This window comes from Hevea brasiliensis, chromosome 2 (assembly GCF_030052815.1).
Source record: "Hevea brasiliensis isolate MT/VB/25A 57/8 chromosome 2, ASM3005281v1, whole genome shotgun sequence".
Taxonomy (NCBI): Eukaryota; Viridiplantae; Streptophyta; class Magnoliopsida; order Malpighiales; family Euphorbiaceae; genus Hevea; species Hevea brasiliensis.
This window is the reverse complement of record NC_079494.1, coordinates 107248642-107266639: the sequence shown is the minus strand read 5'-3', so window position 1 is coordinate 107266639 and position 17998 is coordinate 107248642. Positions and strand designations below refer to the sequence as shown.

The 17998-nt window shown below is 35.6% G+C and overlaps 2 protein-coding genes and 1 long non-coding RNA gene across 3 annotated transcripts; 2 read left to right on the top strand and 1 right to left on the bottom strand.

The window, feature by feature from the left end:
• Positions 1-2850: 2850 nt before the first annotated feature.
• On the top strand, positions 2851-5419 carry LOC131170637 (uncharacterized). Its single transcript, XR_009141408.1, has 3 exons — positions 2851-3046; positions 4511-4574; positions 5196-5419. It is a non-coding gene; the product is annotated as an uncharacterized LOC131170637 (long non-coding RNA).
• A 5991-nt stretch (positions 5420-11410) lies between these two features.
• On the top strand, positions 11411-13959 carry LOC110671180 (protein SHORT HYPOCOTYL IN WHITE LIGHT 1). The gene is made up of 4 exons (XM_021833571.2): positions 11411-11612; positions 11687-11899; positions 13013-13078; positions 13500-13959. The coding sequence occupies exons 1-4, from the start codon at positions 11442-11444 to the stop codon at positions 13641-13643; spliced, it is 594 nt and encodes a 197-aa protein (XP_021689263.2). The 5' UTR covers positions 11411-11441; the 3' UTR covers positions 13644-13959.
• Positions 13960-14334: 375 nt separating this feature from the next.
• On the bottom strand, positions 14335-17998 carry LOC110671181 (transcription factor BHLH089). Its single transcript, XM_021833572.2, has 6 exons — positions 17301-17998; positions 16635-16829; positions 16347-16412; positions 16001-16069; positions 15829-15900; positions 14335-14967 (listed from the first exon to the last, which is right to left on the bottom strand). Exons 1-6 carry the CDS (start codon positions 17571-17573, stop codon positions 14839-14841), a joined length of 804 nt encoding a protein of 267 aa, XP_021689264.2. The 5' UTR covers positions 17574-17998; the 3' UTR covers positions 14335-14838.

Sequence of the window (17998 nt, the reverse complement as noted above, 5' to 3'; positions counted from 1 at the left end):
AATATAAAATTTCATTTCTAAAAGGGAGATTACATCATTTGGGCGATCTCTAGAGATCAGATTACATTAAAAGGGAGAATACATCATTTGGGCGATCTCTAGAGATCGGATTACATTAAAGGGGAAATTACATCATTTGGGCGATCTCTAGAGATCGGCAGTACATCCTATCTAGTGAAGGCCTATGTCAAAGCCTAGTCTCGTGGCTGAATCAAAAGATGTGTTTGATCAGGAGACCGGCCATCGACATCGGATAGATGTACAGCTTAGATGGGGTGACTATGACTCTCATGAGGATAAGAGAGATCACCATCAATATTATCGCTCGGAACCGAGCAGCTGTCAGGACACCCAATGTGGTGAGAAGCCAAATGAACTTCGAAGGGCAGTCACTAAAGATCGGAGGGAAATTAGCAGTCTTCTCGCCCGAAATCGATTCGCCGATTACATCAGTCGACCGATTCGGGGTCAACGCAATCGATATTCTCGATCTGGATCGGTGAATTAGTCCGGTTCTCTCACTGTCATTAAATATGGCCATAATGATTTTCTGATCACCGGGGTCGAAAATTGTCAGTCGGTGAACAGCGGGGAAAAGATCAAAAGCAGCTATCATGGTCGGGATTGTTACCGGAGCAGTTAGAACAGGAAAAGTGAGAAAGAGGTGAAAATGAAATGCGGGAGGATTTCCTGACGAGGGTATATATATAGAGAAGGTCTGAGCATTTATGGCTAGTAGAAAACGAAGCGGACGCCTCGAAAATTGAAAGAATAAATGTCTTGACTGAACTGACCCGGACAAAGGAGAAGACTTTGGAATGAGAGAGATCAGGAGAGGGGCCTGGCATGAGAGTTCGGAAAAAGAGCATATTGGAAAGATCGAAAGGGAGGGGAGATCGGAATGCAAAGAGAATAAGACAACTTCCCATGACTATCGTCATAATCAGAGCCGAGGTAGTTAAAGCGTTGCAGACGAGATCAAATCTCCTCTGCACGCCTCATTTGCAGAATCGCCCACATTGCTGACAGGTGCCAGAGTATGTCATGACAGTCCTGTACATCTCAATCTCTACCGTTGATCTTACTTGTAAGGATAAGTCCGAAGCCCTTGGATCAAAGAAGAAGACGACAGGACCGGCGCCTTTTATTCCCAGCCCTCGGATCGCCCTTGACAAGAAAATTTTGGGCCGTCAGATTAGAAGAGAGAAAGGACAAATATTCTGAAAAGGATCTCAGCCGTTCATTTTGATTCTCTTTGATTCTCAAACATCAGATCATGTCCTTTAAGATCCAAACCTTCCATCTCCTTCAAGGGGAATCCTGACCCTTCATTGGGAGCACACGTTCCCTATAAATACCTGCATGAAAACTGTTGATAAGAGAGGACGAAGAAAAAGGGTGGTGATTATAGTGGAAAGGCTCTGAAAATTGATTCAGTTTTGCTACTCTGCTATTTTTAAGCTAGAAAGACTTTAGAAACCAGTTTTCTAAAGTATTTTCTTTAAAGAAGTGTTGGACACTGGAACTCTTGATTTTCAGTTTGTTCATTGCTCTGCAATACCCTTTCTTAAGTTTCAGTTCTGTTTTCACCACCTTTATATCCACTTTTATTTTCTGAGCTCAATCTCATTCATTATCATTCCGGTTCGATTACATGCTAACTAGGCATTCGTCATTTCAAGGCAAGCATTAGTCCCCAGACTATTAGCCCAAAACTCTGCAACATTCGTGACTCCATAGTTAGTTCAATAGGTTCAACTTCCTGCAGGTGAGTGTCTGAACCGTTACCTTATCCAATGTTCGTCTTTATTTTCTTTTTACGCTCGTAATTTTCGTTAAAGTTTGTCTTATGTTAGAAGGTCCCATGTGGGTGGTTATTCTCGAATTTATCTTTGATATATCAGTTCATGTTATTTATTTGTTCTTGGTCTTTTATTATTTCCTAATGTAGGTGTTCTGGTTACGGGTAACGTATAGGTAATTTGATAAAATGATGGGTAGCAGTATCTTAACATAAGAGTTTTTTTTTCTAATAAACATTCGGATAATGAATCAGAGAGTTATGAAGTCGAACCACTAAACTAGCTCGAGAAGATGACTGGGTAAAGGTGGGGGGTCGGAGTAAAATTGAATTTCAGACTAGCAAATGAAATAGAGCAAATGTTGCCTGCCGAAAGGTATTGGTAATGTAACACCCCCGTTTGCATAGCCTGGTATATTTCACTGTTCCGGTGACCGGTGTCGGTCCGGACAATTAATGGGATTAGGGCCACACTTAAGACAACTTGAGAAGCCATAAACACAAATAATTAGTAATGTTTAATTAGTTAACTATAAATAAGAAAAACAGAACATAAGAGGTTAAGCGAGAGTCACGGCGATGAGTGACCTCCTGAACGCATCGAAGTCATTTTAAACTCAAATTTGAACCGTAAAGTGACGCTGCGGTCCTTATGAACCTTATGAACACAGTGGAAAAGAGAAAATCATGAAAAAGAACTGTTAAGCCAGTCAAATAATTAGGTCAGGGAGCCGGAAGAAATATTGGATTATTTGCAAACCGGGATGAACCGATGAGGGGCGATTTGGTCAATTGACCCCGAGAGCTGACTCCTGACCTAACTGTCAAATAAAATCGAAGAAAAGAAAATTTCGGAATAGAGAATTAAATTAAAGAACTAATAGAAAAAAAAAAAAAAAAGAGGAAGAAGATGGAAAAGTCAAAGTTGATGACATCATGAATGATGTCATAAACAAATTAATTTAGTGAATTATTAAATTGGGAATTGTGGTCTTCCATAAGATAAAGAAAAGAAAAGAAAAAAAAATTTAAAACACAAATCTTCTTCTTCAAAAAAAACGTCACTCTCTCTCTCCCACACCAAAACCACCATGAAAGCTCATTTTTGAGCTTGAAGAACCAAAATCCAACCATGGCCAATTGTCCTACCATAACTAGATGTTGTTTGGACAACTAGGAAAGAGGATTCAAAGAAAAGAAAGAAGAAAAATTTGAAGAAAAGGGAGAAGAAATTCTGCACACAAGGTTAGTAAACTAAACTTGAATTGTTAGTTGATTTAGTTATGTTTATAGCTTAATTAACCTAGGAATATACTTAAAATGAAAAGAAATTAATGGTGGGAGGATTAAAGACAAATTCATCCAGCTAGGGTTTTGATGTGTGTGTATGAATTTGATGGACTTAAAGGTGTGTATGAGTATATGAACCTTAAGTAGTTGAGTTATTATGGTTTAAGGCTTTGAAAGTAGTTAAACACAATGAATTAGTGAGATTAGGGTTTGAATGTTAGGGTTAGTGAACTAAAATTTGAAGAAATGCATAAATGGCATGTTTAACCTATTGTGACATGAATTAATGGTCAATTATGACCAAATAAGTTGTGTGGGAATGGTGGAAAATTTAGCTAAATTCGTAGGTCAATGGTCATGCTGCTGGCAGCATGACCAAACCTACTTTGAAGGATCAAAACTCAAATTTTACAAGCCTAATGGATATGCCACCAATTGGAGATGAAAATAGACATAAAAGAGCACAACTTTCATTAAGGAACCATGACCAAAAACTGACCAAAAGTTGGTGAAACAATTGACCAAAGTGAGTTGATAGCAGGCTGCCCTGCACCAAACTGACCAAATGAACAGTAACTGTTCATTTGGTCATAACTCGAGCTAGGTAGGTCAAATTGACCTGAAATTTTACCAGCAATTAGATATGATATAGACCTAAAACTTTCATGAAGAACACCAACCCAAATTAGGCCATTAACCCTTTCAAAATCATTGAGCAAAATTAAATTACTGTACTGCAACTCTGCAGATTTTCAGTTGAGCAGCAAGGTTTGGATAGCTATAACTCCCTCTAGAAAACTCGGATTTAGGCGATTCTTGAACCGATGGAAATGTAAGACATAGTACAACATTTCATATGAAGAAAGTGAGACCAAATTATGAACTTAACTTGATCAAATTATTAACCAAAGTTGGACCAAAAATCTGCCAGCACCAAAATCTCAGTATGAACAGTACACGTGAATAGTAAACTTATTTTGGCCATAACTTGAGCTACAAAACTCCGATTGAGGTGATCCAAAAATGAGAATACACTTAAGACAATAAGGAACATTTTCTATGAAGGAAGTTTTATCAAATTCCAACAGTAGATCGACCAATGGAATAGTGCAACTTCGGAGAACCAAAACCGAAAATTGGCAATTTTGCCAAAATGACCTAAGCTTTAAACAAATGACCAAAACCAACAAGTTTGGTGACCAAAATGTGGTATGTGGGTGAAGTTGGAGTTCCCATACCTATTAATCCTTAGAAAGTCAACTATTTGACTTAAATAGTGCAGTGAATAGTAACCCGAAACACAAAATTTCGAGAACGTCGAATTTAACACGTTAGAAATAGGTAAATGCGAAGTTAAAATTTATTTTGGGATTTATGTTAAGTTCTAGTACTGAAACATTGTCAAATTTTGTGTTTCAGTTGAAAAGAATATCGGGAAGGAACCCGAGGAAACGAGTCGAGGCTAAGGGACGACTCGCTTGAGGTTTGTGCACAATAAACCCTATTTAAGCATTTTATCCTTGAAAAATTGATTTATTACGCATTATGAATTTATGAACTTTTGTGTTGCCACCTTGCGATCAAATTGTAACTTTGGAAATGGATTGATTTTTGTATGCAATATTTGAATGAAATGTTTGAAATGAATTTTTGATTCACACTTAGCATGACAGTTACTTATTATTCCTCCTCCATTTATGGGGTTGAGATTGTTTATTTTCCTCCCTCTCTGGCTTGCCAGTTGAGGTTGTAGATTGGATGAGTACTCATTAGCTAGCTAGCCACCTCCCTCATTGGTTTCGATTAATGGGGTTGAGATTGCTTTGTCGTGGTGTACAACACGGCATTGATCGGAAATTTTGTGTCATGGCTTAAGTTGTGTACGACTTTGGCAACACTGTGTTTATGCAATTGTTTGACTATTTTGTTGTTTAATATATTATTTGACAAATGAGTTGTTATGAGCTTGATATTTGTGAAATGTGATTGCGAAGTATTCAAATTATGTTTCATCAATAAATGATTTATGTATCACATTTTAAATCTTTATTGTGCATCACTGAGTATGTTTATACTCAGCGATAGTTTAATTCTTATCATGCAGATAAAAGCAAGGAGAAAGCAGCAGAGTGAGCTGCGGAATTGACAAGATCTTTTTGATCCCTTTTTGTACGGGTATTATTTTATACCCTTATGGTTATTTTGATGTAAATACTGTAATGTCATAAGTATCAATGTAAATTGAGCAGTTGTAAATAAACTATAATAATATTATTTTAGATTTTCTTCTGTAAATTTAATATTTTTACATATGGATTTTCTGCCTTATGTTTTGTGAATGGAATTATTGAACCTACTGAGTTGACAAATTTGACTTGGATTGTGAAACTATTTTGAAATGGATTGACTTGAGTTGAATTGTGAATTATTGGAGGTTGGGAGTTGTAAAATAGTTTTGGAAGTGCTTTTTACAGGTATTTGAAGAACTGGTTTCTCAAAATACAGAGGGAACTCTGTCAAAATTTTTATAAAATTTGCGACAAAATTTGAATGGACAAAAATTTTTACTAGTATTTAAACTTTGAATAAATGGTTTTTAATTCTTACCAAAATGCTCACCACTTCCAAAATGTAAGAAAATTGTTTTAAAATCCCTTGTAGAGTACTTAATGAGTTATCGGTAGGTGAAGTTCGGTAGTTCATTAAGTATTCTACGGGAGCATGCTATGCCTTACGGAGGGGTAAGGTGTGACAGGTAAGGCGATCACATAGGAGGTCAGTAAAATTCAGTCTGGTATCCCGTATCTAGTCACGAGGCACCAATGAGTTAAAAGAAGCCTTATTCGGGTCCCCGGCATCTTCGAATGCCAGAACCCTTAGTCTTAGGCTCTTATGATGTGTAGCTGTAATCAAATTTTAAGAGGTCGAAAAAGTCCTTATCCGACTCTCATTCAAGTAAAAGAGATCGGAGGAGAGTTCTGATCCGATTCTCAACCAAAACTTTAATAAATATCTAAAAGGGATCGGAGGAGAGTTCTTAGCCGATTCTCAATCAAAATTTTAATAAATATCTAAAAGGGATCGGAGGAGAGTTCTTATCCGCTTCTCAACCAAAACTTTAATAAATATCTAAAAGAGATCGGAGGAGAGTTCTTACCCGATTCTCAACCAAAACTTTAATAAATATCTAAAAGAGATCGGAGGAGAGTTCTTATCCGATTCTCAATAAAAAATTCTAATAAATATCTAAAAGAGATCGGAGGAGAGTTCTTATCCGATTCTTAATAAAAAATCTTAGTAAATATCAAAAAGAGATCGGAGGAGAGTTCTTATCCGATTCTCAATCAAAAATTCTAATAAATATCTAAAAGAGATCGGAGGAGAATTCTTATCCGATTCTCAATCAAAATTTTTAATGAATATCTGAAAGAGATCGGAGGAGAGTTCTTGTCTGATCTCCAATCGAAATTTTAATCTAAAAAGAGATCGAAGGAGAGTTCTTATCCGATTCTCAAATCGAATTTTAACAAATACGCAAAATAATCCCATAAATGAAAAACCGCTACGCGCCATCAATTCACTAAGGTCGTCTCATTTACTTGCGTATCTGGGTAACCCGAATTAGTGAAAAATCAAATATTCCCTTTTATCAAAAGGATTAACATTTCCATTCGAACCCCCCTAACTATCGATCTTAATTTATAAAGAACGGAAGGTTAAATCTGCTCACCCTCATTGAGAGACGAGGTGGGGTGCCTAACAACTTCCTCACCCGTTTACGGACCCCGAACCTAGAATCTCTGTATTTGAAGTGGTTTCATTTTAAGTTGTATTTCACAAATGGTTTTCTTTAATTTCCCTCAAAATTAAAGTGGCGACTCCTCATTCCTTCCCACTTCGGTGAGGGTTCGTCCAGGCGACCGCAAAACCCTTGTGACAATGTTATTCTAAAGAATTGATTTGAGCCTAACGTAATTTATCTTAATTGAGGTCTAGTGGTTTGCACTTCACTGGAAATTAACAAGTTTAATAGATAGTTTTTGGATTTATGGCTAAAATAAACATAGATTAATTAGTTTGTATATGTTTTAAAATTCCATAAAACTAAATATGATGGAATTTGCCTAGTTGGAAATCACTCTACCAAATATGTTTAGGAATTAGAATTTCTATTTTCTAAATCAAATTTAATTATTTTCTAAATCAAATTTAATCATTTTCTTTTCCCATCAAATTCTCTTGAACTTTCCTCATAACATCTCTTTAAAATCCAACCCAAATATGAAATTGAGATTACCATTCTTTTTCAAATTAAGATCCCATAAATGGAATGGAAGGATTTTAAAGCAATGCTATTAACTCATGGAATTTATTTAAAATGACAACCCATTAACAAGCTAGTAAATTTAGTTACGTAATTTGATTCCTGCAGGAGACAAGTAATAAAAAAGAAAAAGAAAACTGAATTCAATGAAAGTAGTTGACCTTATAAAAAATTCATCCATTCATTAAATGCAATAGAGATTATAAATTGGTGATTATAACAGTGTTATTCCAGTAATTGACCTTATAACCACTTTCCACCTTAACCAAAAAAAAAAAAATGTTTAGTATGATATCTTGTAGATAATAGCCAATGGTCAGTGGTTAGATATTTGTTTGCCTAATGTATATGTCTTGTCCTTTAATGAGTAATGGCCTCCTGCTTGCACCATTGCACATGCATCCAAACATAGGTTGAATTAGTTAGTTGATTTATACAATTATATCTCATTATATTGTTGGGATTATTGAATTGATCATCTAATCATATATTGAATTGATTATGATTTGTAATTCCTTTATAATACATATTATATATCATAGCAATTATGTATTATTAACTATATTAGTTAAATTATTGTTTTTGTGTTTATATTAGAGATGTCATCTTCGAGACCTTTAAAATCTAAGAGGAGAAATGTAGCTGGAAATAGATTTGATATAGGGTGGCAATATGGAGATGATGTGGATAAGAATGCAAAAAAAGTTCAATGTAAATTTTGCGAAAAAATATTCAGTGGAGGCATTTTTCATTTTAAGCATCATGTGGCTTGTACTAAAAAAGATGTGGAACCTTGTATAAATGTACTGGATGATGTTAAAAAATAGATTATATCTATTTTGGTGAAGAATTATGAATTATCAGAAAAGAAAAGGAAGCTAATTTATGATATTGGTGGTGATTTAGAAGATGATAGTAATGAGGTGGAACAAGCTATGTCAAATAAAATGGGAAACAATACTTTGGATGCTTTTGTGAAGAGAGGGCATAGTATGACTGGAACCACTCAAACAACCATTAATCAGTTGATGAAAAAGGAACTAAGAGAAGAAGCATGTCGACAAATTGCTCGTTTTTTTTTTATGTCTGTGCAATGCCTTTTAATTGTGTGAAGAACCTAGAATTTACAAAAATGCTTGAATTGGTTGGAAAATACGGATGTGGTTTCAAACCTCCATCTTACCATGAAATTAGGGAGAAGTTCTTGAAGAAAGAAGTAGCTCGTACATTGGAATTACTTGAAGAATATAAAGTGGAATGGAAAAAAACCGGATGCCCTATCATGTCTGATGGATGGATGGATAAAAAAAGGCATTCTCTATGCAATTTTTTAGTGAATAGCCCAAGAGGAACAGTTTCTTAACATCAATTGATACTTCTGACATTTCAAAAACTGCTGACAAAGTTTAAAGGATGTTAGATGAGATTGTGGAAAAAGTTAGAGAGGAGAATGTTGCACAAGTGGTCACTGATAACACTACCAATTACAAAGCAGCAGGGGATTTATTGATGCAAAAAAGAAAAAGGCTTTATTGGACCCCTTGTGCTGCTCACTGTATTGATTTGATGCTAGAGGACTTTGAGAAGAAATTAAACGTCCATAATGTGACAATTGCAAAGGCAAGAAGGATCACAACTTGCATTTATTCAAGGGCTTTACTTATTTCTATGTTAAGGCACTTCACAAAGAAAAGAGTCTTAATTAGACCTGCTGTGACTCGTTTTGCTACTGCTGGCTTGACTCTAGGGTGTTTAAGTGAACACAGGTGCATTGATGACAATGTTTACTTCCAATTCATGGAGGTCAAGTAGGTATGCATCCACAAATGATGGGAAGCGAGTTCAACAAACAATTTTAGATAGTGGATTTTGGAGAAATGTTGTTACTTGTCTTAAAGCAGCTTATCCTCTTATTAAAGTGCTTTGACTGGTGGATTCTGATGAGAAACCAGCTATGGGTTTTATTTATCAAGAAATGAATTGTGCTAAGGAAAAAATCAAGGAAAATTTCAACAATGTTAAAAGAAAGCAAGCTACTAATCCATCTATATGAATTCTCTTTTCTTTTCTTTATTCCAATTTCTTTATTTCACTTTTTTGTTTACTTTTCTATATATTTATGAGGTTTTCACATTTTGTTTACTAGTTATGAGCCTATATTGAAAATTGTGGATGAAAGATGGGAATTTCAACTCCATAAACGTTTGCATGCTGTAGCTTACTACCTAAATCCTCATTACCATTATAGTCCAAAATTTTTAGTTAATGCTGACATTAAAATTTAACTATATAATTGCATTGAAAGAATGGTTCCCGATTCAAATGAAAGATGCAAGATAGATATGCAACCTGAGTACTTCAAGGATGCAAGAGGTTTGTTTGGAATTGAAGCTACCAAAGTAGCTAGGGACAAAAAGGCACCAGCAAAATGGTGGGATTCCTATGGAGATGAGTGTCCCGAGCTACAAAAGTTTGCTATTCGAGTGTTAAGTTTGGCTTGCAGTTCTTCTGGATGTGAAAGAAATTGGAGTGCCTTTGAGATGGTAAGTAGCAATAAACTATTCTTATTAACTTATTTTCTTGTTATTTTTTTATTCACTTTTTTTCAACTTTCTTATATAATTTCTATTATTCATGTAGGTTTACACAAAGCGAAGAAATCGGTTGGACCAAAAGAAAATGAATGATTTAGTATTTGTAATGCATAATTTGAAGTTGAAGGATAGAAAAGCAAAAAGAATTGATCAGCCATGTAACTTTGAGGATTTGTCCACAGATGATGAATGGATAACTGAGGAGGCTAGTCCTATCGATTCATTTAACAATGATTAGCTAACAATTCTTGATAATGCAAGTGGAGGACATGAAAGTGAAGGAGATGAAGAAGTACCTATTAGGGAGGATTTGGAAAGTCATGAAGTTGGATATGATATGGAGATCCATGATAATGATGAAATTGAGCAACCTTTCGACACTTCAAGAGATATGGAATTAAATAGCAGCCATGATGATAATGCTTGTAGGAGTACTAATGACAATGTAGGTGGTAGTGAATTTGAAGTGAATGGTGGTGATGAAGATGATTGTGATGATAATGAAGACGGAATTAGCTATGGCTTGGATGCTGATTTGAATCAAAATGTTGATGACTTTTTTTAGAATATGCTTCAATAAGCTTTTGTTATGGATTTATTGTGTGTGTTTGATAAAAATAGACTATTATTCTCTTCTTTTTTCTAAAGGTATTTCTATTATTATGTGGATGTGGAATAGATATTATTGTGGTTATGTAACTCATGTTGTAGAACTATTATTAAAAATAAAATGAAATAGTAATTATTTTCTTTTAATGTTTTGCTAGTGAAAATGACATGTGTGTTTCTAGGTACATTTATTTATGTTTTATGTTTATATGTGTAGGAAAATTTATTTATCTATTTATGTATATATAATTACATTTTTATGATTTTTTTTAATATATTGTAAAATCTTAAGATTTTATGATTCGATTTTATTGTGCCGTTATCGATTTTGGAGTAAAAATGCACGTTTGACAACCATGAGTACACCCAACAGAACTATTTACAACCCACTGAGTGATAAGGAGGGGGATCCCACTAGTGATAAGGAGGGGAATCCCACTACCGGGCAGGGGAGGCTGGCAGGGAAGTAGCCTCGCCTGCCCAAATGAGATAGAAGAGGCTGTAGAAACCGGCAGAGACTAGAAAATGAGCTATATGAAAAAGGGGAAAAAAAAAAAAAAAAAACAAAGAAGTTTCTCTCTCTAAGAGTTAAAGAGAGTCGGTTTTTATTTTTAATATAAAAACACTTATTTTGATAAATAATTTAAATTTTACGTTATTATGATAAATAGTTTTAAAATTATATTATTTTAATAATTAATCTTGAAATAGAAGCACTTTGAAATTGAACTGGGCTTTTTAGGCTGGGCTCATCGGAAGCATTTCCATGCTTTAATAAAATCAATCTTCATTTTATTCTAAACTCAGAAAAAAAAAAAAAAAAATGGCAGCAGCCATAACCTCATCACCATGCTCCTCTTTCACTTTACCCACCAAGCTCCTCCACCCATCAGTCTCCCAAGCTCCAAAGCGCCCATATCCTCACCAATGCTTTCGCTTTCTTCACCTTACTACTCCTTACAAGACTCCCACGATCACCGTTTGCCATGGCAAGGTCTCCTCTCCCCCTCTCACCTCTCTCTTTTGTATTGAACTCTTGATTGTCACCATTAAGATTTTTGTTCTCAGTTGGATGGCTCGGCTGGTGAAGAGGCCGACGAGATTGGTGGTGAAGTATTCTTTGATGATAATGACTTGATTGAGGACGAGAGCGATGATGATGAGACAGAGAGCAGTATTGATTTGCTTATCAGATTCTTTCAAAGCATGTTCAAGAAGGTCTCGAAGCGCGCCAAGAAGGCTTCTCGCTCGATTTTGCCCTCCGTAATATCACCTCAATTGGTAGATTTACTTGCCCTTTAACTTTTCTTATCCAGCGATGCACGTTGGTCATTCTTTGCTGCTCAATTTTGTTCTGTCCGCTTGCTTGTAGCTTGGAATTGCGATTGCCGGAAATCCCCATTATGATTTCCTTTAAATTATCAATGTCCATATTTATAAATTTATGCTTAAATCATGTTGCCACTGCTTCTAAAATCAGTGTAATGCAAGGAATAATTTGGTAATTTAGTGATCAAGTAAACACATTTCTTTCGTTCTATCTGATCATGCTATGTTCTTTGTGCATACACCTGGAAAAATGCATATTCTCAATTAGTTGAAATGTGTGTTCACATGGTCTATGTCTTCCCTTCTTTTGCCATTATGGAAATTTCCAATATACCAAACACCCTTTGTAACTTGGATATATCAGGTTCATCTCAAAGGATCTCACAAGAACAGTTTCGAATTTAAGATAAGAAAAGAAAAATTCCTAATCTTTTCAATGATGAAACAGGAGTAGGCTGAGGAGTGAGGGTCATATGTGAAGGGAATTCTTGGTACAGCATGTCCCATTATATGTGTGATCCAAATGTACTAACACCTCTATTTTAAGTTTCAGTTGACAGGGAATTATTTGTCATGGATAGCTTATGACAACATTTTATGAATATTCATGGACTGAAATGCTGACACAAAAGGCTTGACCTTAACTGTATAAATTGGTGGTGTTAGTGATAATTTCTGTCTGATTAAGAGCTCCAGAGCCGATGATGTAGTTATTATGTGATTTGTTGAAACAATTTGAACTTATAAGGAAAATACTGCTTAGGATATAAAAATTGGGCCCATTGTTGTCTCGCATTCCTGCTGAAGAATCTGATGCTTTTACTGTTGAATATGGTTTGCTCTATGTATTAAGGTGCCAAATTCTTTTGCTAGCAGAAAAGGGACAAGAACCAGCAGATTACAATAATTTGCAGCCATTGTGCTTGCTAAATAAATCATTGCAAGTCTGTTTTTAATCAGCTTTTAGGGCAATCATTATAATCTGGCTTTTCACTCAAAACTATTTCCATTTTCTTACTCTTATTCTCCACTTTTTCTTTTGTTTCTTATGTTTTATGGATTCAGGTGTCATTTGCTGTTGATGGGATTCTGCTTTTGGCTGCACTTTCTATTGTCAAAGCATTTCTGGAGGTATTACTCGAGACTAATTCCGTGATATTTGAGCACAGATATGAGATATAGGACATCTTCTCAAGATTATCACAACTTGTTGATACCCTGTAATCATTTTGATGGCTCAAAAGGAGTATAGAAATGGACCTGCTTAGATTAAATCAGACAAATTTGCATACTTTTAAAAGAAATGCCACTAAAGTCCAACAAAAAGGCTCAATGTCAATGAAATGAGGTGGCTTCTGCCTTATCCTTCAATCGGGGATAAATTATCTTGGAGATCCCATGGAAAGTTTAAAAGGAATTTTAGAAGTATCTGATCAGTAGCAGTTAGTCATGTTATAGGCATTTAGGAAATTGTTTCCATGGCTATAAATGTGCTGATAACAAGACAACAAAAAAAGTGGACAACTTATGTGATTGTAAATGCTAATTACAGGTGGTTTGCACTCTTGGAAGCACCGTCTTTTCAGTGATCCTGCTTCTACGTGTAATATGGGCAGCCATTTCGTACTTCCAATCAAATGAGACCAATTTTAATCAGGGTGGAAGTTCATTTGGAAGCACACAGCCAGTGGCATAGTATCGCTAGTGATCGGAGTACTAATGGATTTCCTTGCCAAATGCCATGGGTTATTTTGGCATGCTAAAAGTGGAAATAATTTTCATAAAATCTGGTGTAATTGTGAATAGGGAGTGTAAATTTGAGGGATTCTTCAAAGTTCATGTTAAATTATGTGCTTGTACCTAATAGGCTATGGATTTAGATCAGCACTGTTGTGCAGCTAGTGTCTGTCAGTTGTGTAGTACTGTAGACGTGTAACTTTTCGTGGATACAGGAACACCTTGATAACTTCATTGCCAATGCGTAATTGCTATTTGCTAGTCAGGTTAGCCAATTGAATTGCTTGTTGATGGTGTCTCACGGAGCTTCATCTTTGCACTCCCTACAGAAAATATTGATTCTGCTTGATGTGATGAGGCTGCTAAAGCACTTTGTATTGGTCAGAAGTTGCCTGAATCACTTCCTTTTTGAGTATTCATTGAACTCGAGTTGTTCTTGAAAGATTGAGCTTCTGTTCCGAGCTGAGCAGCAAGGGAATGGAGAAATGGCAAGTATTTCCAATAGTACTTATTCAGTACTCCATTAAAATTCATGAATTTAAAATCGCCAAGATGGGAATCAAAACAACTTTCTTGAGGTAAAACTGCAATTAAAAAAAAATATAAGCCTAAAATTTTCAGTTCCCATTTTATGCATAAGCAACCAATGCTAAAATAAGGATCATCAAGGGTATAATCGTTATGATTTATCAAATAAGTTTCTTCCAAAGATACAGATAAGTTTCTTCCAAAGATACAGAGCTCTTAATAGGCTTACTTTATCGAACAAGCTTCTGCTTCTCAAATCCAACGTCGAAAACAAGGTTTATACAAGTTGTAGGCATTAAAAATTTTGAACAAACAACTTTCTTTTACAAGAGCAATAGTCGTTCTAAAAGGCACTATTCAGGTACTCAGACAGAGAAGAAAGTGAAGCCTGTCAAAAGATATATATGTAGTAAAGAATCATTTTCCAACACACTATTGAATGGAGATGTCTAGATGATAACTCAAGCAGTCTTTTTTAGACAGCAACAGCTCCAAGTCTGATGTTGAAAATGAAATATGTTCCATCTTTGATTTAACATAGTGGGGGTATATATTCTGACAGCCACTGAAGGAAGAACAATTGCTACTTGGTGCGCTTATTACCGATTGATGATTATCTTTTTAGATCATGATGTTCTTTCAAAACCACCACCAACCTGCATATGCAACCAATCCAGTGATGCACCACGGCTGTATTCCCCTGTGGCTTGTGAACCAAATGTCACGCCTGTAGTATCATAGGTTTGTTGGCCAAACTGAAATGAAAAGTTGATTAGTGGTAAGAATCATAAAATGGGGAATAGATTAGAAATTTATCATCAAATCTCTTGGTTCTTTTCTAATTTATTAACTAAAGCACAGCCCTTGGTCAGGTACTCAGCCATTCTGTTCTCTTTTTCTCTCTATTCCATAATAGGAAATAAAATGAAGAAATCCGTAGATATTTCATTGTCAGGGGCAATCTCTATCAAAAGTCCACAAAGAACATGTTAACTCACAAAAGCAATTTAATCTAACCATTCCTACCGGGTTGAAGGTTCATCCACAAATATAGGATTCTGCCATATCAAATCTTAAGCAGAAAAACTTTACAACAAAAAAAATATACAAAATGAATACAATGAAAAACTTATCCAAATCATTGACCAAAATGATCTGACCATTAAACAGTGTTTGTTACTATTCACCAGAATTTAGCCAAAAGAAGAGGAGGACCATTGTAACATGGTTACATATCTAAATTAGGTTAAGGTTCACTAGCTGTAATTCACCTCATCCCAAAACACACCTCCTGCTTTGCTTTGATTGAAATGGACAACCCAATCTGCCAATCATCTCCCCAATAGTTTAGTAAATCTCAGGGAACTGTGGGTACCCTCTTCACCTTAATTAAGGTTGGAGATTCCCGCTAGAGACTGACAATCCATCAATCAGATAAGGTTGATAAACAGTTTGACTTTAATGTGTGGCCCACAAAAAGCAGTTCAACTAGGATAGAAACCCATCAAGTAACTTAAAAAATAAAAATTAAGGTGCCATCCACACTAGCAATTCAAGAATAGTAAATTAGATAAAGTGAAAGTAAATTCTGTGACAGTGAAAATATTAGGACTTACGTCTTTAGAAGGAAATGCTTCAATTTCGGGGTTCACTCTTGAATTTACTGCTTCAAGCTTCATGGATAGGAACTACAATTTCCAGCAATTTGTAGGGCTTAATTTCAACGTCAAGGGGACATCAAGGTGAAAACAAGGAAGGATATAAATAATGGAAAATACGGATGCATACCTCAACTTGACGTTGTAGTGATTGGATATAATTAATAATTTCATCAAGGACCACAGCTTTGCCAATAACCTACATCAGAAAACCTACCTTAGAAAACAATAATTTGAACCCTCTTAAGCAAAAACTGATAAAAAAAATCTCAAAACTATTCTCTTGTACTGTATAGTATAAAGCAGCGAGCTAAAGCCTAGTCATTGACTAAAACTCTTCTCTTGTACGCTAGAAAGTTATTCACAAGCAGAATTTACACATCCACAACATATTCTTATCAGACTACATGAAACAGACCTGCAGGTGTTTAGGGAGTAAACTCAATATGAATACTAATAAAATTTCAATACTATACCTTATTACAACCAGGGACTAGATCCTGAAGAATTTTCATCCTTTCACTTATCTTTTCTCTCCTAGCCTGTCCAAAATAATTCACATCAGAAAAAGTTAATATGATAGATTTATATACAGCAAAATAGCTTTAACAATAAAGAGTGCATAAATAAAAAACAAGAAACTATAGGATCTTTGATCTAAGCTCTTTGTCAATCTCTTTTAGTTGCTATTAATTAGTAGTAATATTTTTTCTTTCCCCTTTTTTCCAATTAAATATAACTTTAAGAGGACTAAAGAAAAGTACTCTTTCTGCTAGACTGTGGCTATCGGTAGCTTGACCCCTTCTAGCTCGTACGTGTATGTAGTCTTGTTTAGGTGGTTCTGGTGGTTGAACGTTCTGCTCCACATGCTTGCCTGAACTGGTTTCTGCATCAGTTTTGGAATTGCGATTATCATCTCTACTTCCAGATGTTTTAAGCTTTTTTGTATCAGAATCGCTCTGCACAATTCAGATTATAAAAGAAAAAGATAAATATGTCAAAAAAAAAAAAAACTCAACTCCCTCTAAATCTAAATCAGTAATTTACAGCCTAATTTTGCACCCAAAACCTATACCAGATAAGATAGATACCATACTTTCTATATGGCCATTTCTACGCACTTTTGATCAGATAACGAATTGAGCTATAAGTCAACTAAATTAAGTAATATTATTAATTTAGATCAAATTTTGAATTCACTGACAAAGATAGATAGATAGATGAAAAGACAACCTCAAAAGCACTAAGTCCACATTATAACGACAATAGCAAGGAGACAACTCTTTCTTTGTCAACATTGTAACTCTTCTTGATTAGACAAGGAAACAACGTCAACCAAAATGAAGAAAATTTGCATAGGTAAAGCAAATCCCAAATAATAAAAAAAAAAATGAGTTGCTGAAATCATTCAATGAAAATAAAACTAATACCACTCCATTGCTATTGCCATTGCTTGAAGAAAGGACCTTTGCGGAATCAACCTCCACCACATCACGCCGTTTTCTTGCACCGGCGATGCCGCCACCACGATTTCCTCTTTGTTCCAAATTCATCGGATCATTGCACGAAACATCCCGGTTCGAATCCCCAAACTGAGCACCCAGACTCTGCCCAAACTGACTTTTCCCGTTCCCATTCACCGGAAACTGCCAGATCTCCGCCAAATTGTAGGTCCCGTCATTCATAATCGCCTGTTGATCCATAGAAATATTGCCACACACTAGCCGATTCGTGCCCAACTCAAATTGGAAAAAATTCTCCAGTACTTCTGACTTTCTTAACAAAGCAATGAGTGTACACTCCGTCAGTGGGTTCGTTAAAAAAACAGGAAAATGAGCAGAAAGGCGTTTGCTTTATAATTGATGCGCTTTTGAAGAAGCTTCAATAAAGAAGGAAATAGAAGCAGCAGAACCCAGTAAAAAGAAAAGCGAAAGCTATCAATTGGATAGAGAGAGGTTTAGAGAGAGAGAAGCAAATCCAGAGAACGAAAGAGGAGTCTGCGTATGTGTGTGATCTCCTTGGACAGTGGAGGTTGGTACGCACTGTGCCACCACTTACTGGCTATTACAGGCACGGGGAGGAGAGACAGAGACCTCGGGAGTTGCAAACTAAGTCACCTACGGGATAA